Here is a 19,529-nt window from a genome sequence, read left to right as displayed (position 1 = left end):
TTTCTCAAGAGGCAGCATATAGGTGCCTTTTTATCTAATTTATTACTCTCCGCCTTTTAATTGGGGATGTTTAGACTATTTATATTTAATGTGATTACTGACATGGTTTGGTTTAAAACTATCTTGTTACTTGTTTTCCATTTGTCCAACCTGCACCTTGTTCTCCCTTTTTTCTTTTTCTGCCTTCATTTGTATTTTTTGATTCTAATTTTATCTCCTTTGCTGGCATTTTAGTAATACCGCTTTGTCATGCTATTTTAGCAGTTATTTTATGCCTATTATTCATATTTAGCTTTCATAGTCTATGTTCAAGTGATACACCTCTTCACGTATAATATTAAAAATTAGAACAGTATAATTCCAGTTGAATACATGTTTATGGCAGGAAGCTAGTCCAATAATAGTCCAATTATGCCAAAATGGCTGGAACTGGAAGATAATGATGGAATTTTAAATCTCTACCTTTTAGACTTGAAATACATCTTATACTAACCCATCCTCAAACCCATTTATTTTCTGGCGTAGTAGCTTCTTGAAATTGACTTTATTTGCAATGTAGTCGCACTGCTTAACAGGGCAAAAAATTTGGAAAATAAAGCAGATTAATGGCATCCGGCACCAAGTTTTATTTTATTTTTTTGGACAACTCTTTATGTTAACTAAACAAAGTTCCAGAATTTCTTCTGCAACAAAATATGTTTCATGTTAATGTCTGAGACCAACACCAGCAATGATGGTATTGGCAAATGAGGAACAAATCCTTTTCCCCTTCCTGCATGAGAAATTCATCTTTGGGTAACTGTTTCTCTGGAAACCTGATAAAATTGGAATGTTCTATGTTACCAGGCAAGACTGCTTAGGGGAAAAATGATCTCTGATTGCTAAATTATATTTGTAATTAAGAGAACTATAAATACCTAATAGGCAGCTACACCTTTGAACTTCTGAGTGCAGCAACTCTTAAATCTTAAGTCTGTGAAGATCTTAAATCCATGCCTTGGAGTTGTTGCAAGAGATGATGACTGCTATGAAGCATGAAGTCTCAAAGCCAGGGCAGCTCCCACACACAACCAACAGTCATCTGGTGAGAAGATGACTCTCAGACAATTATATGAAGATGGACACCTGATAGTGCCCTACCATCAGCTTATATTTCCTATAGTGTTCTGAATCATATGGCTCTAAATGTGGCCTATAGTAAACTTGCTGGTCTGAATGTTTGGTTGACTGTAAAACCATTCTGGGTATGACTACAGAGCTGATAAAAGGGAGAATAAGGCACAACGCGATTCTACCAATCTACCATACACTAACCCTATGGAAAGCGCAAGCCCCTTCAATTTCAGTTTATTCAGGTGGGGAAAATAGTAGCCCCTGCCTCACATACTTCACTGAATAAGTCCAAATATCACAAGAAAACAAATTTAGAAAAGACCTCAAATTTTTGGATTAAGTGCTTTCTTATACCACACATACTATTTCCCTCTACTTGCTATCCTCACATCCATATCTTTGTCTACCAAATTTTTACCTGGATTCTCAATAGGAAAAGAGTGCCCGTGAAGTGTCAGAATCACACTGAGAGTTCTTCCCAATGAAATAAGCCTGCCTCTTCCCCATCCCACTCTCACAATTCTGATATGTCCCTTACTGCATGAGGGACATTCATAGATGAAATAGGATTGAATAAATTATAGTGTATAGACAAAATAGTTTGTTACAAACTACATGACAAAGATCTGTTTAAGAATATTCTAAAATTTAAGAAAAAGGAAGAATAGACAAAATGTTAATAAAATTGTTTCATTTTTATTTTCTACTTTACACTTTTCTGTCCAAATATTTGACAATTTGGGAGTTCCCTGGTGGTCCAGTGGTTAGGACTCGGTGCTTTCACTGCCAGGGCCTAGGTTCAATCCAGGATCAATCCCTGGTCAGAGAACTAAGATCCTGCAAGCCGTGCAGTGGGGCCAAAAAAGAAAGAAAAAAAAAAAAGACAATTAAAATTCTTTCCAAGGAAGTCACACTTACTGTTTTAAGTTCTTGGCGCAACTGCTGGTTATAATTTGTGGACTCTTCTAATCGAGCTTCTAATGCAGCGATTTTTTCTTCTTTTATTTCAAGGGACTTCTTTAGAGTAGATTCTAATTTTGATTCCAAAAGTTTGTATCTATAATCCAAGTATAAAAATAATATAGTTCATTATTGGAGGTCAGAAAATTATTTTTAAAGATAATTTATGACCACAGATACTGATATTATAAATAGACTTTATAAAATAGTCTTTTTTAAAAAGAAGCAAATTAAATTATCCTGCTCTTACTGCCCACTCCCCCTTTTAAACTATTCCTGGTAATGAAAAAACAAAAAAATCACTGAGTAAATCACAGCTCCAAATTACATTTTAGGCTGTCAAAAGCAAAAATTAGTACTCAAAAAAAAAAAGGCATCTGGAAGATCTGAATCTCAAAATATTCCTTTCAGTTTTATAAGAATAGAATCTATACAAAGAGTAAGTGGATGGATTTATCACATTATTAAGCATTCATCTATGATATTAATATGTAATGTATTTATACAAGTACATACGAATAGTTGACTTAAAGCTCACTGAAGACTTTACATTCAGGGTGTAGAGTACTTGCAGAATATTAAAAAAAAAAGGAATGATATGTTAAGACACAAGATACTGGTGACAGAACAGGAAGAGGAAGATAGATCTGAGTGTCAAAATTTTAGTTATCTTTTTGAATGGTGGGTTAATAAATATTTATATTATTCATAAGAGTTTTATTTTTTTACAAAAAAGGACAGTTCATGAACACACTTTGAGAGTGAACCACAGACTAGGAATTACGGATTAATCTATTTCTACACCTGAGAACCTCAATGACTAAACCAAATAAAAACCTAAAGTACAAATATGAGAAAATTTTATCATACTCTGCCCCTTACTGTAATTAATTTGTGTGTATATATTTTCTGCTCAGCCAGATTTTAAGTTCATTGAGAAAAGAGAACAAATCTCACTCATTTTGGTATTGGCTTGAGTCAACAAACAATTTTAAAGCATGTAATGAGTGTGACTTTGGATATATTAAATTTGTGATGCCTGAGTTCTGGACTGTCCAGATAGAGATGTCCAGTAAGCAGAGAATAATATGGGTATTAGCTGAGATGATGGACAGGAATGCTCATGGAATGGATAAGAGGCTTAACAACATAACCCTAGGAAACCATATTTAAAGAGAAGGCAAAGGAAAAAGAGCTGTTAAAAGAGAAAGACAAGAGTGATCACATTGCACTCTGTTTGAAATTCCACCACTAAATTTACTTTGTTGCACTCTATCTATTTATACATTCAATTCCACAGTTAGACTGTATATTCCTTGATGGCAAGAATAAATATCTTAATAATAAAGGGGGGTCAGAGGAAACAACATCAGTTGAAAGATGAAAAGGTTAGACTAACAAAAGAATTAGGGATACCATCTGAGATTAGAGGTAAAGACAGATGCAGATACACATAATTCTAAGATGGAGGGGATGGAATGTTAAGGGAATTTATGTCTGTGAACTCTAATTTTCTTTGTGATGTTAAGGTTAACTTACTTGCTGAGAAAGAAGCAGGTTAGTGGCTTAAGACACTTTGTTTCCTGATCCCCCCGATTCGATCATAGTTATTAACTGATCTCAATTCCCTTTCCTAAAAGTTTTATTTCAATATACATACCCTTATCTCCATATCTAATGCTTTCATTATAAATGAAAATGTGTGGATTAATGAATACACTTACATCTTGCCTAGACTATTACATAGCTTCCTAAATGGTCTCTGTACCTTCAAATTTGTCCCTTTTTTTTTTTTTTTTTTTTGTCCCTTTTCTAATCCATCTATAATGTCACTCAGGATTGCTCAAAACACCTTTGTGCTTTATTTGCATGGAATGCCCTTCCCCATTTCCACCTTGCAAATTTCTGTCATTCTTCAAGATCCAGCTGAAACATTATTATTTATTTGATGCCTGATAATCAGCAGGTAATAAAAGCTTAATTAACATTGATTAATTGTATGAAGTAAGGTTTGGGAAGAGATACCACAGTGTGAAGGGCCCCTCAAAAGCTGGGTTTGTAAATTTAAAACAGGGTCAGTTAAGGCAGCTGCATGGTTTACTGTACTTTTTGCTCTACATTTAAAATGTCTTACACATGACAGGTAGAAAATCTGTCTGAATAAAGCAGAGATGCATATTCAGTATCTATATTAAAAGATAGTCAACTAAATTGTCCATTAACAATGTGTTTAACTCAAAAAATCTTTTCTCATGAAATATCTATATAGTAATTAATTCAATTAAGATTGCTTGAATTGATTGCTAGAATAAATGCCTCAAATTACCTCTATTTGTTATTATAGAACTAACTTTTAAAAGTATCAATCTATTCTATTAACTTTGAATATTCTCAAAATTACATAAATAAATCTCATATAATCAACATTAATTTTTCCTATATACATTTAATATAAAATATACTTACTAGAACAGTAATAATGGGTAGACAGCAAAAATACAAATTATATAGTTACAAAAATTCCAATGAATTAAAATCTAGTGTACAAAAAACAATATTCTTAACAATACACACTTCTATTCTAGCTGGAATCACGTGGCTAACTAGATGCCAAATAGTAGACTACTTGAAAATCCAATTAACTGATAGACCATATTTACCATGGTAAATTCTCTTTAAACCTGTTGAACATTCTCAAATTAAAATATATAAGTTAATTTTTTATTGTTTGTCAAGCCTTCGTTTTTCACATTATTTTCATACCTTAATTGCTTCTCAGTCTCAAAATTAATGTTTGAAAAACAAAAAAATTATTTCCACTGTTTCTCAGATAGACTTAGTACTCACCTGTCATCAGTACTCTGCTCATCATGTAAGAGTCGTTCTTTATTTAACCCTATCTTCTCAAGCTCATGAGTTAATTTTTCAAGATCATTATTCATTTGTTGAGTCTTCAGTTTTTCACTCACCAAATCCTTATTTTAAAAGTAATGTAAAACTCACATGAGTGTTATGAACATAAACATCCGAGAAATTCAGCCAAGATTCCAACTACCACCATCCAGGAATACATACAATTTAAACCAGGAAAGACAGAAATGCTGTTGCTGAGCTTTTCCTTCACCAATAAAAAAGAGTTAGGCAACAAAATTATCACCTAGTTCAAAGAGTATTGTTTTCCTTCTTTTAGTTTGCTAATAGTTCGTTTTAACTTTTTAGTGTTTAAAAACTAAAAGGAGAAACTTGTACTTGTGATTACACACCTTAGGCTTGAAAACTGTGGGGAAAACAACACATATGCATTAACTTAATAATGAACTAGAACCTTACTGCACATTTCTTCCTATGAATATATGTTGGATATAACACCCTTCTCCCACCACAAGCACCCCTCTCCCAGTGGAAGAGGCCTAAGATATTGAATTGAATAACTAGGGGGAATTCTTAGAGATGGGACCAGGAACCTATTGTTCATGTCTGTAAGACTGTAGAACAACAGAAAGTAAAAAAAAAAAAAAAAAAAAAAAAAAAAGAAAGGATAATAATGGTCTCTTCTCAATGCTTCTTTAGCAGAAAGGCATATTTCCCAATGTGAGCTTCTGCCAGAATGCCAACTAAGATATTTTTCAATTGAACTTAAAGGGTTATCATATATAGTATAGCATAGGGATAGCAAGTAAGAGCCAAGCATGGTATCTCCTGAGCTATACCAACAATTTATTGCCAATCTACTCATAAATTTCAGAATTCTTCTCAACACACAGATCCAACCAACTACCAATTGCTCAACGTTGACCTTTAAATTCAATCTGATTTGCATTCTGTAGCTTAGAAGTCAAAATTCAAGGGGCTTTGAAGTCTGAAAGATCTGGATTTAAATCCAGGAATCCAAATCTACCATTGTGGTCTTAAGTAAGTTACTTAATGTCTCTGAACCTCAATTTTCTAATCTAATGGAGATAACACCTATAAAGGATTGGCTGTAAAAACTGTCCAGTATTTGGCACATTCAATAATTAGTAGCTATCACATTCAGTAACAGTTTTGATCAAAGGTTTTAATATTACTCTGAAATAAAAGTATAAAATTATAATGTAATAAATAAGTCAGATAACACATGGAAACCTTATTATTACAATTTCTTTAAAAATACAATTTATATTTACTCCTTAGTTTAACAAAAGTAGGAAACTTGGAAACTGCTTCTAATTCTAAATTTCTACTTTGAACCATAAATAGATGATGCAAATTACTGCAATAAAAGTTAAAGAGCCCTGAGTTAAAAATATAAAAAAATCTGTCTGAAATTTAAGTAACTATATTTACCTCTCGTAATGTAACTAAAGTTTTTATATCAATAGTTGCTCTTTTCACAAGCTCCTTATTTTCTTTCTCTAATTCTTTCAGACGAATGCAGGATTCTTTATAAATACCAATCTCTTTGAAAAGGGTTTTGTTTTCTTTTTCCAAATTTCCAATTTTCACATTATTTTCTTCTAATGTGGTATCTTTTATTTCTGCTTGTTGTCGGAGTCTCTTATTTTCCTTCTCCAGTTGTTTCTTATCCTTTTCCAGTTGAGAAGTCTCTTGTTCTAATGATCTGTTTTCTTTTTCTAGCTGTTCTAGTCTTTTGCTAGATATTTTTAACTCTTCTAGGTTTTTTTGCAATGTTTGATTTTCCATCTCTAAGTCTTGTAGTTCACTTTCCAACTGCTGAATTTTTTTATTGCTGTTTTCTAGAGCTTTCTGTAGCCTTTGATTTTCTGTATCTAAACCCTGGTAGCTAACCTCTAAGCGTTCTGTTTTCTTGAAAGATGCTTTCATGAGCTCTAAACCTTTCTTAAGTTGTTCTTTTTCACTTTCCAGTTCTTTGTTTTCTAGTTGTAGCTGAGCCATTTTCATGCTTGCACACTTTAAAGATTCTACATTCCTTCGCAGTTCTAAGTTTTCCTCATCAAGCTGGGAATTCTCTTTCTCTAGGGATTCTAACTGAAAAGTAAGGTTTTTAAAGCTATCCAATGTTTTTTTGTATTTCCTATTTTCTCTTTCTAGCTCTGAATTTTCTTGTTCTAAGGCCTCAATTTTTTCACAAGTAATTTTTAAATTGGTTATCTTTTTCTGTAACAATTCATTTTCTTTTTCAAGATGATGTAACTCATTTTCAAGTTCTTCTGCTCGTTCTCCTTTTTCTTTATAATGTTCCAATTCTTTTCTGATTTGCCTTTTTTCAAATTCAATCTTGCTTAGCTTGCTACTTGTTTCCTTGATAGATTCATGGAGAATTTTATTTTCTTTTTCAATGTCTTTCACCCTTGCTTCAGCACTTATCTGGGAGCGCTGCCTTAAGGAGGACACAGTTTGATTCAGATGTTCATTTTCCTGTTCCAATATTTTAATCTAATTAAAAAAAAAAGAAAGGAGAAAATTTAAAACTTAACTGAACATGAATTAAATATTTTAACTTACATAGTTTTCCCCCCTCCAAAAACTAACAGGGAAATCACACCATAAAAAGGTGCTAAGGGCTTCCCTGGTGGCACAGTGGTTGGGAGTCCGTCTGCCGATGAGGGGGACGCGGGTTCATGCCCCAGTCTGGCAAGATGCCGCGGAGTGGCTGGGTCTGTGAGCCATGGCCGCTAGGCCTGCACATCTGGAGCCTGTGCTCCGCAACAGGAGAGGCCACAACAGTGAGAGGCCCGCATACCACACACACACAAAAAAAGGTGCTAAAACCGTCTACCTTAATTTTAATTCCAACAAATATTTACTGAGAGATCACCATGTACATATACTGACAAGTCTTTGAAGTTCACATCTTTAGAGAATCCATAATGTAAAGGAATGGTTAAAAGAAATGTATTGAATATTAATCAAAATGATCTTCAGATCATTTATGGTTACATGATTTAAATTCAAATATGAGTATAGGTGAAATGTACATACATATCTTCTTGAAGATACAAGCTTTTACGTTCATTCAATAGATTTCGCAATGCATATACACAGTGAGTCCTCAGTAAATACACTATTTGCTCTATGTGCATGTATATTGGTGTGTATTTGTGTGTATTTATTCCCTAAAAGAATTCTAATTTTGAAACATCAAAATAACAAAATCTCTGGTACATTTTAAAACTAGTCCATCCAATTTATACCATGGCCTACTGTGATGGCTCTTAAAATCCGGTGTGTAAAACAGTCCCAAGAACCTTGTAAAAGCAGAGATTCATACTTAGCTCTAGAATTTTTCTTCTGTAGCTCTATGGAAATCTGTATTTTTATAGGTGGCCTGAGGACTATACCTAGATAATACAAAACAAATCATTTGACTGCTTATTTTTTTTTTTTTTTTTCCTTTTTGGCCACACCGTGCAGCATGCAGGGTGTGGGATCTCAGTTCCCTGACCAAGGATCAAACCCATGACCCCTGCAGTGTAAGCGCAAAGTCCTAACCACTGGACTGTCAGGTAAGTCCCCATTTTACTTCTAAAAATTAGAAAATTTAAAACAGCCAGTCACTTAATCTATTCAATTCTCAGTTTCCTCAAGCATAAAATGAGAATAACCAATAAACATTTGAAAGCAAGTATGAAAATATCCAAGATATGTGCTGCGACCACTTGTCCCTCCTTAGTGGGATCAGAGTAGAGCTGCATTTCACCCCAACTTCATTCAGGGACTTTAAAATCTGCAGTTCTATTCCACTGACACTTGAAAGCAATTCAAACACAGGTACCACAAAATTTTATACCAGATAATTATTAAGCACACTGGCAATTTAAAAAATTCTAAGCTTTCCCTTCAACTTTCCTAAAATGTATGGGACAGAAAATAAGTTAAAACCATAGTTATGTTAAAATCTAAAAAATTCTAAAATATTTCCATTTAACGTTATTATGAACATTTTGCACAAGCTTTAAAATAACTTGTGTTAATAAATTTTAAAATATGTTGCTTAATAGGAAATTTAAGAACCTGTCTCTCTGAATTTTCTCTAAGTGTTTCAATTGTTTTTTCAAGCTGAGCTTTCTCCTTCATTAGATCCTTGCTTAAAATCTGACAATTCTGAAGACTTTGCTTTTCTTGAATAATCTCATTTTCAAGAATTTCAACCTGGAGAAAAAGAAACCACAAAACAATATATCATTAAATATTTCACAATAGTGGAAACATGTAAAAACAAAAGCTAATCATTGAATAAAGGATAGAACACAGTTTTAATACTCAAATTTAAGAATTTCATAGAAATTTAAGAAATTTAAGAATTTAAGAATTTCATAGAAATTTAAGAAATTTAAGAATTTCATAGAAAAATTCAAGTATTGATAACATTCCAAGCTAATTTTAGCAGCTGTATAAAATGTACAGAACATGACTATCTTTCTTATCCTCTGCATCTTTGAGAGCAAAGTTCTACTTCTAAACACAAACATAACTAAATACATACACACATGCCATATGAAGAATGTACAAATCTTATTGAAAACTCTCTTGGCTTGAATGGATTTGTAAAGTGAAATTTTAATTAGTCAAGGAATTTCAGCGCTCAAGAAGGAAAAGATGAGAAAATGAGGAAACAAGAAGGGACTTGGATTAAAATAAAAAGAAAAGAGAAAGAAAAAAGGAGACTACTAGAGAAAAATAAGGTCTGAACAAAACTCCAGCAAATAAATTATACGTTTAAATTTATTATGAATTACACATTTTAAAGATATAATAAAGTATGAGGTTAATAAATATGAAAAAGCAAATTCAACTTCAAAATATACCAAACTATTGATTTCCCATTATATAACATATTCAAACCAGGTAATAAAAAATATAAAGAAGATTTGGGTATGTAAAATACTCCACTTCAAGTTTAAATATTACTTAAATCCTTATATTAATAGTAAGGAACGCTAAGAAATAATATCTCAAAAGCATCAAGTCACAAATCTAATCCAATAACTCAATTCAACATTAATTTATACAATCAGGAAACTTTAAGCTATTAATAACTAATCTGGTTCTCCCATTATTGACTGAAATATATGGATAGTAGTTATTTAATTAAATGCATCTGTTGTGTTATGGAATTCAAGTGAAACATTCAGCGTACAAAAGATATACAATGAATTGATCTAAAATTCCTGGAATCATAAGAATTTACTAATTAGACTTTAAAGCTAATTTCAAAATCAAATTTCCAGATCCAATTATAGTGACAACAAAAATAAAACTGTTCCAAATTCTAAATGGCCACTCTTACTTTAACACTATATTTATTGTGAAATACTTATTAAGATTATTTGGTTAATGAACTAAAGATGATGCAAAAACGTTTTAAGAGAGTAAAAATCTTGCAAGAAAATCAAGGAGTCTAGTCTACCTGCATTATCAAAGGCAGTAGTTCTCAGGGCATGGCTCCAAAACAGCAGAATGAGCATCCCCTAGGAACTTGTTGGAAATGAGAATTCTTAGCCCCCACCCCAGACCTACCAAATGACAAGCCCTGGGCATAGAGCTCAGCAATCTGTACCTTAACAATTCCTGAAAGTGATTCTGAGGCATACCTGTTCAAAACTACTGGTCTAAAAATTAGAGGGATTTTCATAACCGAGTCTAGAAACCCAGGATCCATTGAAGGAAAAACTAGACATGGCTGACTACAAATAGAAATAAAAATTAATTCATAAGGACACATGTATAAGAATATTTATTACAGTATTGTTCACAGTGACCAAGAACAGGAAACAAAAGTGAAAGCACATTTTAGAGAGTATATGTGATGGGAGGGGTTCATAATAAAAATATCAGGTATGCTTTTATAATATGATTTCTATTTATGTATAGTGTGTGTGTGTGTGTGTGTGTGTGTGTGTGTGTGTGTGTGTGTGTGTGTGTGTGTGTGTGTGTGTGTGTGTGTATGGGCAGAAAGATATGCAAAAATAAATTACTTGGTCTAACTGTCCCACAATTGGAAAACAGAATATCTTAGAGATATTGCAGGTTTGGATCCAGACCACTGCAATAAAGCAAATACCGCAATTAAATGAGTCACATGAGGGCTTCCCTGGTGGCACAGTGGCTGAGAGTCCGCCTGCCGATGCAGAGGACACGGGTTCGTGCCCCGGTCCGGGAAGATCCCACATGCCGCGGAGCGGCTGGGCCTGTGAGCCATGGCCGCTGAGCCTGTGCTCCGCAACGGGAGAGGCCACAACAGTGAGAGGCCCGCGTACCGCAAAAAAAAAAAAAGAGTCACATGAATTTTACGGTTTCCCAGTGCATATAAAAGCTGTGTTTACACTACACTGTAGTTTATTAAGTGTGCAATAACATTATGCCTAAAAAACCAATGTACACACCTTCAAATACTTTACTGCTAAAAATGTTAACCATCATCTGAGCCTTCAGCAAATCATAATCTTTTTGCTGGTGGAGGGTCTTGCCTAGTCGTTGATGGTTGCTGACTGACCAGCGTAGTAGTTGCTGAAGGTTGGGGTGACTGCAATTTCTTATGCGTTGATTGACTCTTCCTTTCATGAATGATTTCTCTGTAGCATGCAATGCCATTTAACAGCATCAGAATATTTTTCAAAATTGGAGTCACTTCTCTTAAACATTGCCACTGCTTTATCAACTTTATGTAATATTCTAAGTCCTTTGTTATCATTTCAACTATCTTCACAGCATCTTCACCAGTAGATTCCATCTCAAGAAACCACTTTCTTTGCTAACACATAAGAAGCAACTCCTAATCTATTAAAGTTCGATCATGAGAGTGCAGCAATTCAGTCACATCTTCAGGCTCCATTTCTGATTCTGGTTCTTTTGCTATTTCCTCCACATCTGCAAAACTTCCTCCACTGAAGTCCTGAACCCCTCCAAGTCATCCATGAGGGTCAAAATCAACTTCTTTCAAACTCCTATTAATGTTGTTACTTTGACCTCTTCCCATGAATCGCAAATGTTCTTAATGGCATCTAGAATGGTGAATCCGTTCCAGAATGTTTTCAATTGACTTTGCCCAGATCCATCAGAGGAATCACCTTCTATGGCACCTATAGCCTTACAAAATATATTTCTTAAAGAATAAGACTTGAAAGTCGAACTTACTCCTTGATCCATGTGTGGCAGAATGGATGTTGTCTTAGTGGGCATGGAAACATGAATCTCATTTTAAGTCTACACCAGAGCTCTTAGGTGAACAGGTGCATTGTCAATGATCGGCAGTATTTTGAAAGAAATTTTTGTTTGAGCAGTAAGGTCTCAAAAGTGGGCTTAGAATAGTCAGTAAATCATATTATAAACAGATGTGCTGTCACCCAGCCTTTGTTGTTCCACTGAGAGAGCACAGGGAAAGTAGATTAAACAGAATTCTTAAGGGCCCTAGGATTTCTGGAATGGTAAATGAGCACTGACTTCAATTTCAAGCCACCAGCTGCATTAGCCCCTTACCAAGAGAGTCAGGCTGTTCTCTGAAGCTTTGAACCTAGGCACTGACTTACCCTATCTAGCTATGGAAGTCTTAGACGGCATCTTCTTCCAATAGAAGGCTGTTGTGACTACGCTGAAAATCTACTGTTTAGTGTAGCCACCTTAATTAATTATATTAACTAGATATTCTGGATAATTAAATACAGCTTCTACATCAGCACTTGCTGCTTCCTGTTGTACTTTTATGTTATGCAGACAGCTTCTTTCCTTCAATCTCACAAACCAACCTCTGCAAGGTTCAAACTTTTCTTCTGAAGCTTCCTCACCTCTCTCAGCCTTCAAAGAATCAAAGAGAGGGCATTGCTCTGGATTAGGCTTTGGCTTAAGGGAATTTTGTGGCTGGCATGTCTTCTATCCAGACTACTAAAACTTTCTCCATATCAGCAATAATGCTCTTTCACTTTCTTATCATTCATATATTCACTGGAGTAGCACTTTTAATTCCCTTCAAGAACTTTTTCTTTGAACGCACAACTTGGCTAACTGGTGCAGGAGGCCTATCTCTCAGCCTGTCTTGGCTTTCAACACGCCTTCTTCACTAAGCTTAATCATTTCTAGCTTTTGATTTAAAGTGAGAGACGTGCAACACTTCCTTTCACTTGAACACAGAGGCCACTGTAGGTTATTAACTGGCCTAATTTCAATATTGTTTGTCTCAGGGAATATGGAGGGCCAAGGAGAAGGAGAGAGACGGGGGACTCACCAGTCAGTGGAGAAGTCAGAACACACACACCATTTATGGGTTAAGTTCACTATCTTACATGGGTGCAGTCTGTGGCGCCCTCAGACAATTACAATACTAACATCAAAGATCACTGATTAGACATCACCATAACAAATACAATAACAATGAAAGAGTTTGAAATATTGTGAAAATTACCAAAATGTGACACAGAGACATGAAGTAATAAGCAAATGCTGTTAGAAAAATGGTTCTGATAGATTTGTCTGATGCAGGGTTGCCTTAAACTTTCAAGCTGTAAAAACCACAATTATCTGTGAAGTGAAGTAAAATGCAATAAAAAAAAAGGTACACTTGTATTTCTTTTCAAAGTCTAGTTAAAATTCAAGTTTCATAATCCCTAAATTGTGGTCTCTAAATACCACTTCCCACTAAAAGGAACAAGCGCTTTTTGGAGAAATGGCTGTTTTCAGGACTGAGGCAGGAAATGTTTAAGAGAACACTTTGTCGTGGTAGAAAGCAAGGAAGCTCTCCAGGAGTGCTAAGGTCATGTCATAAGGATTCAGGAAGCAGCTTAAAGAGTTGGGAGAGTAAGAAAAATAAATACAGTGTATTAAAATGCTTTACATATTTTTAAATCCATGAGTTCATAACAACACTAAAACAAACAACAAACTCACTCATTAACTATCTCAGCAGGATATGAGAGAACTGATTCATTACTAGGAAACTGGTAAATAAAGGTAAAGAATCAAACATTCATCCTACTTTACCCCTAAGAGCTGTTCTCAGAGTAACCAGTGGTGTTTTTTTTTTTTTTAAACCAATAGTTTTTAAAAAGAAAAGCTTTTTCTTATAGAAATACTCCAGCTACCAAATTAAGAAGGGATGATATAATATCAAGATTTTGTAACCTCTGATTAATTCAGGGATCTAAGCAAATGATTTTCTATGACAACTAACATCACAGAAAGAGAGACAACCAGACATGTGCCCCCTGTTTGAGGTTTCTTCAACAGAAAAATTGCTAGGAAAGAAGAGTCAATCTATAGACTAAAAAAGACTTAAGGGACACATCAACTGATTGAATGTACTGATCTTATTTGGATTCATATTCAAATAAAATATTTTTTAAAAATCTTAATAGATTTGGAAAAATTTAAATGCTGGCCCAAAACTATGATATTTTAAGTGTGATAATGTCACTGTTCTTTTTTAAAAAAAATTCCTTACTTTTTAGAGATTTATACTGAGATATTTATTGGTGAAATAGTACGACATCTAGGATTTACTTCAAAATCATCTAGTGGCTGTTAGGAGAGTATCAAGGGTAGAAGTAAGACTGGCTATAAGTTAATAATTATTGAAGCTGAATGAATGAGTCTAGAGCTGAATGAGTTCATTCACTTCACATTTATGTAAGTTTGAAATTTTACATAATAAGTTAAAATAATATTGAGGGTACACTAAAAGTTGGAAAATAAATGTTCTATCTCAGTGCTATTTATTTATACTTTTACATATACTTTTTTACATTACATTAAATATTAATTTTTATTTACCTTCTTACTTAGTCTTTGATTTTCTTTTTCAATTTTCAGGATTTTGGAAGTGGTGCCTTCTGCAGAATCCATAGTACTCCGAAGCTCTTCTACAGTTTTTGTCAAACTCTGATTTTCCATCTCCAACTTCAACAACCTACTTGATGTCAATTCATTTACCTCATGGCCCAAGGATTTCTGTGGTGCTATAATATTGAAAAATACGTCACTGGTAAAACTATGTTTACTCTTCACTATTTAAAATATTTAGTGTAAATACACTAAATCACCTGGTCCTTAACTTTATAAAAAATTTATAAAGTTATGCAAGATAGACACAATAAGAAAAGAGATATAAAATACAGGTAAATATTGAATTTCTAATGCATCCATAAGCATTCTAGTGAAAAAAAAAAGTACAAAATTTAGACTGAAGTGACTAGACTTTCAGTTCCAGTTCCATGAGAAATTAACTTTAACCTCAACGACTCTTAGGTTACTTTGACAAAATATAGTTATTACCCTGTGTATCTAATAGAGTCACTGTGTGACTCAAATAAGAAGTATAAAGCATATCCTACGTCACACTTTCAAAGATAAAGGAAAACAGTTTGAGGGGGAAAAAAATCCTAATCTGATTCTGAGAAAGGCAAGACAGTACTATACACTGGTCACTTCGAAAAAGTCTTTCTCTAAACGAAGAATCCCGGCTAATAACGTATAAACAGCAACATGCAGTCCATTCTGCCAACAGAAATCATCTTTCTAAGTAGCTTTCAGCAATCTATTTTTTAAAATAAGAAAACTGAGTTTCGACTTCTGTAAATGATGCTCTCCAGTAAGCCAAAAATAATTATTTTTAATAACCCTATAACAGACTCATTAAATATTTTGATGATATAAAAATATTAGGATTTACAAATGAAATATGACACTTAGAATTTATTCTGAAATCCTAGACTTCAGGAAGGGAAATAAACAGAAATACAGGAGAGAACTTCTGGGTCTGTCTACTTTTGCGTACATTTGAAATCCTCCATTATAAAAAGCAAAAAAACACACACACACAAACATGTAGCCACACAAGTCACACATTCTTTTAAAAATGAGGTAGAGTAAAATATCTCCTAGATTTTAAGTAAAGAAAGCCTCAATTCTTATTTCAAGCTTTTGTTCTAGTCAGCACATTGTTAATCTTTTATTAAAAGCTAGTATACTAGGTAGTCATTGACTTTTTATAAATTCCATTAGTTGTCCAAGTCTTCTTAAGTACAACTCTAATTGCATGATTTGAGGTCATGCATTTCAATTAAACAAGATCAGGCTACAAAACATATGCCTTAATAAAGCTTTCAATACTACATGCTTTGAGGAAGCTTCCAGTCAGACTACAGAGACTTTAAAAGGATATTTACGACACATTTTTAACATGGAAGATTGTCTACGTTATATTCTTAGCTGAAAAAAGGAATCTTAATTGTATATACACACTGATCTGATGATATAAAAAATAACCCTGTGTAGGAAAATTCTAGAAGCAAATTTTGTGAAATGTAAAAGGCAAGAATTATTAGTGACTTTGATTTCCTTCTTTATCTTTTTCCAGAGTTTGCAAATTTTCTAGAAAGTCCCTTGTGTAGTTAAAAAAAAAACTATGCCACACTAAATGAATTTTATTTTCTATGACCCCTGCAAAACAACTGTGATATAATGATAATAATAAAAAACACTCAAATGCTTACTATTTACTAGGCACAGTTCTTCACAGGGCTTCATTAACAAATTCAACCCTCACAACAACCCTGTAAGATAGTACTTACTATTATTATCCCCACTTAACAGGTGAGAAAACTCCTAACAGTGTAATTTTAACTGTTGTAGTAGAAAACATTTAAGTCTGAATTGTTTTCTTTGTAACTCAATTCACATGGAATACAGTAAAAAAGTTCCACAAATATTTTAAGTAACACATCCCAGCAAATTCATTCTCAGCTGAACATAGTCACTTACTATGAAGTCAATTTACATGGGGTGCCAGAATCCGGAATTAGGTTCTCAAGAGTAAAATTAGGAAAAGCCTAATAGTAATAAATATGATGAGTCATCTGTAGAAGTAACTTCTTTAAGCGCCAGGTTATAAGCTCTTTCAGACCTTATGTCTACCTCACCACTATATCCTCAGGGCCTGGTATAATATTTTACACATGGTAGGTGCTTAATACATATCTGCTGAAGGAAGAAAAACAGGTATAATAATCTAAATACTGGGTAACTAAGGAATTAGGGAACGAGTCTAATTCAAATAAATGTGACCTGGGTATAATTTCAATAAAGTATTATATAGCAGTATTAGCAAACTCAAAGCTTTAACACAAAAAGCTACATCGTATGTGTGTGCCCCAGCTTTAATAAAGAGGACAAGTTAATGTGGAGCCTAGGGAAATAGAGCCAAAAGTTAAAAATTTATCTGGGGTCTTTCATTACCTCCAGGGTATAAATGGTAGGTATAATCCCAAAATCCAACATACTGATGAAAGTAGCCATAAAGATCCTTAACTTGCTTTATTCTGGCTACATATTCACCAAAGAATATTCCCACTGCATTCTGATTTCCTATTTAGGTTTGCCTAAAGTCAAAGAACATGGTGACCAGCTAATGACTTTTCTTTTCTATTTAGTAGATGGCTGTATCTCTCAAAATAAATAAACTGATATCCCAGTTTATTGTGATATGAACATGAAATTGTGCCTAACTGATCGAATCTGCTACTGCACTCAAAGTTGAGTTATAAGACATGCAAAGATAAGGACCAGACCCAGGCATATGGAAATTAACACATTACTCTGTGAAATTCTATCTAGAGAGATATGTGGCCTTTTGCGACATCTCCAACCAGGGAAAATAAAGAACAGCAATGAAATATCCAGAAATGTAAGTATAAATACAATTTCATTTATTCATTCATCCATTTAAATAAAAAAAGAGTATTGGAAATACCTTCAGAAAGTTCACTAGTTCTGGATATTTGTTCTAGCTCCCAGCCAAGATGTAATGATTCGTCCATACTTTGTTTCTGTGCCATTTCCAAAGTCATATTTTCTTCCATTAATTCTTCAATCTTTTTTCTATCCATATCACGCTCCTTTTTTATTGGCAGGGAGTAGAGAGAGAAAAGAAAGCTAAGAAACAGTACAATTTCAAGCTAATATTTTATTACTTATAACTTTCATTTATCAGAAACTGTATAATGAGATAAATTGTGAGTTCCTTAAAATTTTCACAATTTGAAGCTAGTAATCAATATAATTATTACTGCCAGTCACTAAACTGATCAGGTCTTTGACATCTTTTTATACTGATCTTTGGGGACACTGAAAACACCTCTTCATAGTCATTATGTTGTTTTAATGATATAACAAATGATTTCTGACCCAATGATAAATTTTAGCAAATAGTTGTATTTCTATATTCTAAAGGAGTGTCTGCACAACGGCTTATTACGGTTTTCTGAAAAGCAGTAGTCAAAATTAATCAATAATACCCCTCTGTAACAAAAGCAGAAATTTCTACTACTTCTGAATTCATATAAAATTGGAAGCATCTAATTTATTTAGCTATCTCTTCTCTGTTAAGGCCTTAAGGACACTAACCAACCTTGTCACTATAGGGAAATCAGATAAATCTTAGAATTTTTACTTACAGGCCATGTAATAAATCTATCTTATAATACGTACCATTTCCATATCATGCAGTTTAGCCTTCAGTTGTAAATTTTCTTTTTCTAATTCATGTAATTTATCAGAACGAGCTCGAGTTCCTTCTAATTGGTCTTCCAACATGGTTTTTGTTTCTAATAAAACTTGATTGTCTTCTTTTAATTCCTGTAAACGTTTCAGGTAGGCTTTATTTGTCACAAATACATTAATATGTTAATCTTTAAAGCTCTGAAACATAAAAATTCTTTATTATAAAGTAAGACATTAAGCGGTCTTTATCAACAGTTCTATGCAAGAGTAAAGCTACTGAGTAACAGAAACATAGTTGGTTTCATTTTATTTCTCAGAATTTAAGTTATTATATAAACAAAATACTCAGGACTTACATTAGGATGAATACTACTACTATAATTTCACATGAAATTGTCAGGGTATATTTAAATTCCTTAGTCACAAGGATAAGGAACTCAGTGTAAGTAGTCTTCCAGATATTTAAGACACCAATCGCCATAGAATCAGGGCTTAATTAATTTACTGAAATAGATTTAGGTTTCTCTCTACTTGAAAGTGAAGAATTTGGGGTTTTTGAGTAAAATACCAAGACTTGAATTAAGACTCACAGAATCATAAACCAAGGCTTTATCAATAAATATTTTATATAAACATCTTTAAACTCCTACGTATGTTTTGAAGACATGTTCACAAATCTATATTGCTAAGTTTAAGCCTACAGTTTATAAGCTGAAGTCAAGAGAAAGTATATTAAAACAGTGGCATCCATGAGGATCCCTTAATAGTGCCATGCATACGCCTATTTAAACAATTGACAAAGAACAAATATACACCTTATCTTTGCACTCTATTGGGTCTATTTTCTGGTAACATTCAGGCTAAGTTCTAACTTTCTCTTATAATGTTTTCATTTCCTGATTTAGCATACTCCTTCTTTCTTATCCCCATATTAAAACTGACCAAAATCTCCTCTGTTTACAGACAATGAAGAAATCATGGAGAAAGGAAAAAAGAATGCCAAGAAG

The 19,529-nt window shown here is 33.5% G+C and overlaps 1 protein-coding gene across 11 annotated transcripts in view; it reads right to left on the bottom strand.

The window, feature by feature from the left end:
• The window catches only part of CCDC88A (coiled-coil domain containing 88A), a 193,893-nt gene that overhangs the window by 34,552 nt on the left and 139,812 nt on the right, over nucleotides 1-19,529 (bottom strand). For all 11 annotated transcript variants that reach the window (XM_060026582.1, XM_060026583.1, XM_060026585.1 and 8 more), the window contains 7 exons: nucleotides 18,511-18,657; nucleotides 17,774-17,918; nucleotides 14,797-14,981; nucleotides 9,049-9,186; nucleotides 6,400-7,470; nucleotides 4,921-5,048; nucleotides 2,032-2,170 (listed from right to left, as the gene is read on the bottom strand). In XM_060026582.1, the coding sequence (XP_059882565.1) occupies nucleotides 2,032-2,170; nucleotides 4,921-5,048; nucleotides 6,400-7,470; nucleotides 9,049-9,186; nucleotides 14,797-14,981; nucleotides 17,774-17,918; nucleotides 18,511-18,657 (1,953 nt within the window). The remainder of the gene's footprint in view (nucleotides 1-2,031; nucleotides 2,171-4,920; nucleotides 5,049-6,399; nucleotides 7,471-9,048; nucleotides 9,187-14,796; nucleotides 14,982-17,773; nucleotides 17,919-18,510; nucleotides 18,658-19,529) is intronic.

The sequence above is a fragment of the Delphinus delphis genome, chromosome 12, assembly GCF_949987515.2.
Source record: "Delphinus delphis chromosome 12, mDelDel1.2, whole genome shotgun sequence".
Classification (NCBI taxonomy): Eukaryota; Metazoa; Chordata; class Mammalia; order Artiodactyla; family Delphinidae; genus Delphinus; species Delphinus delphis.
This window is presented reverse-complemented; position numbering and strand designations above follow the sequence as displayed.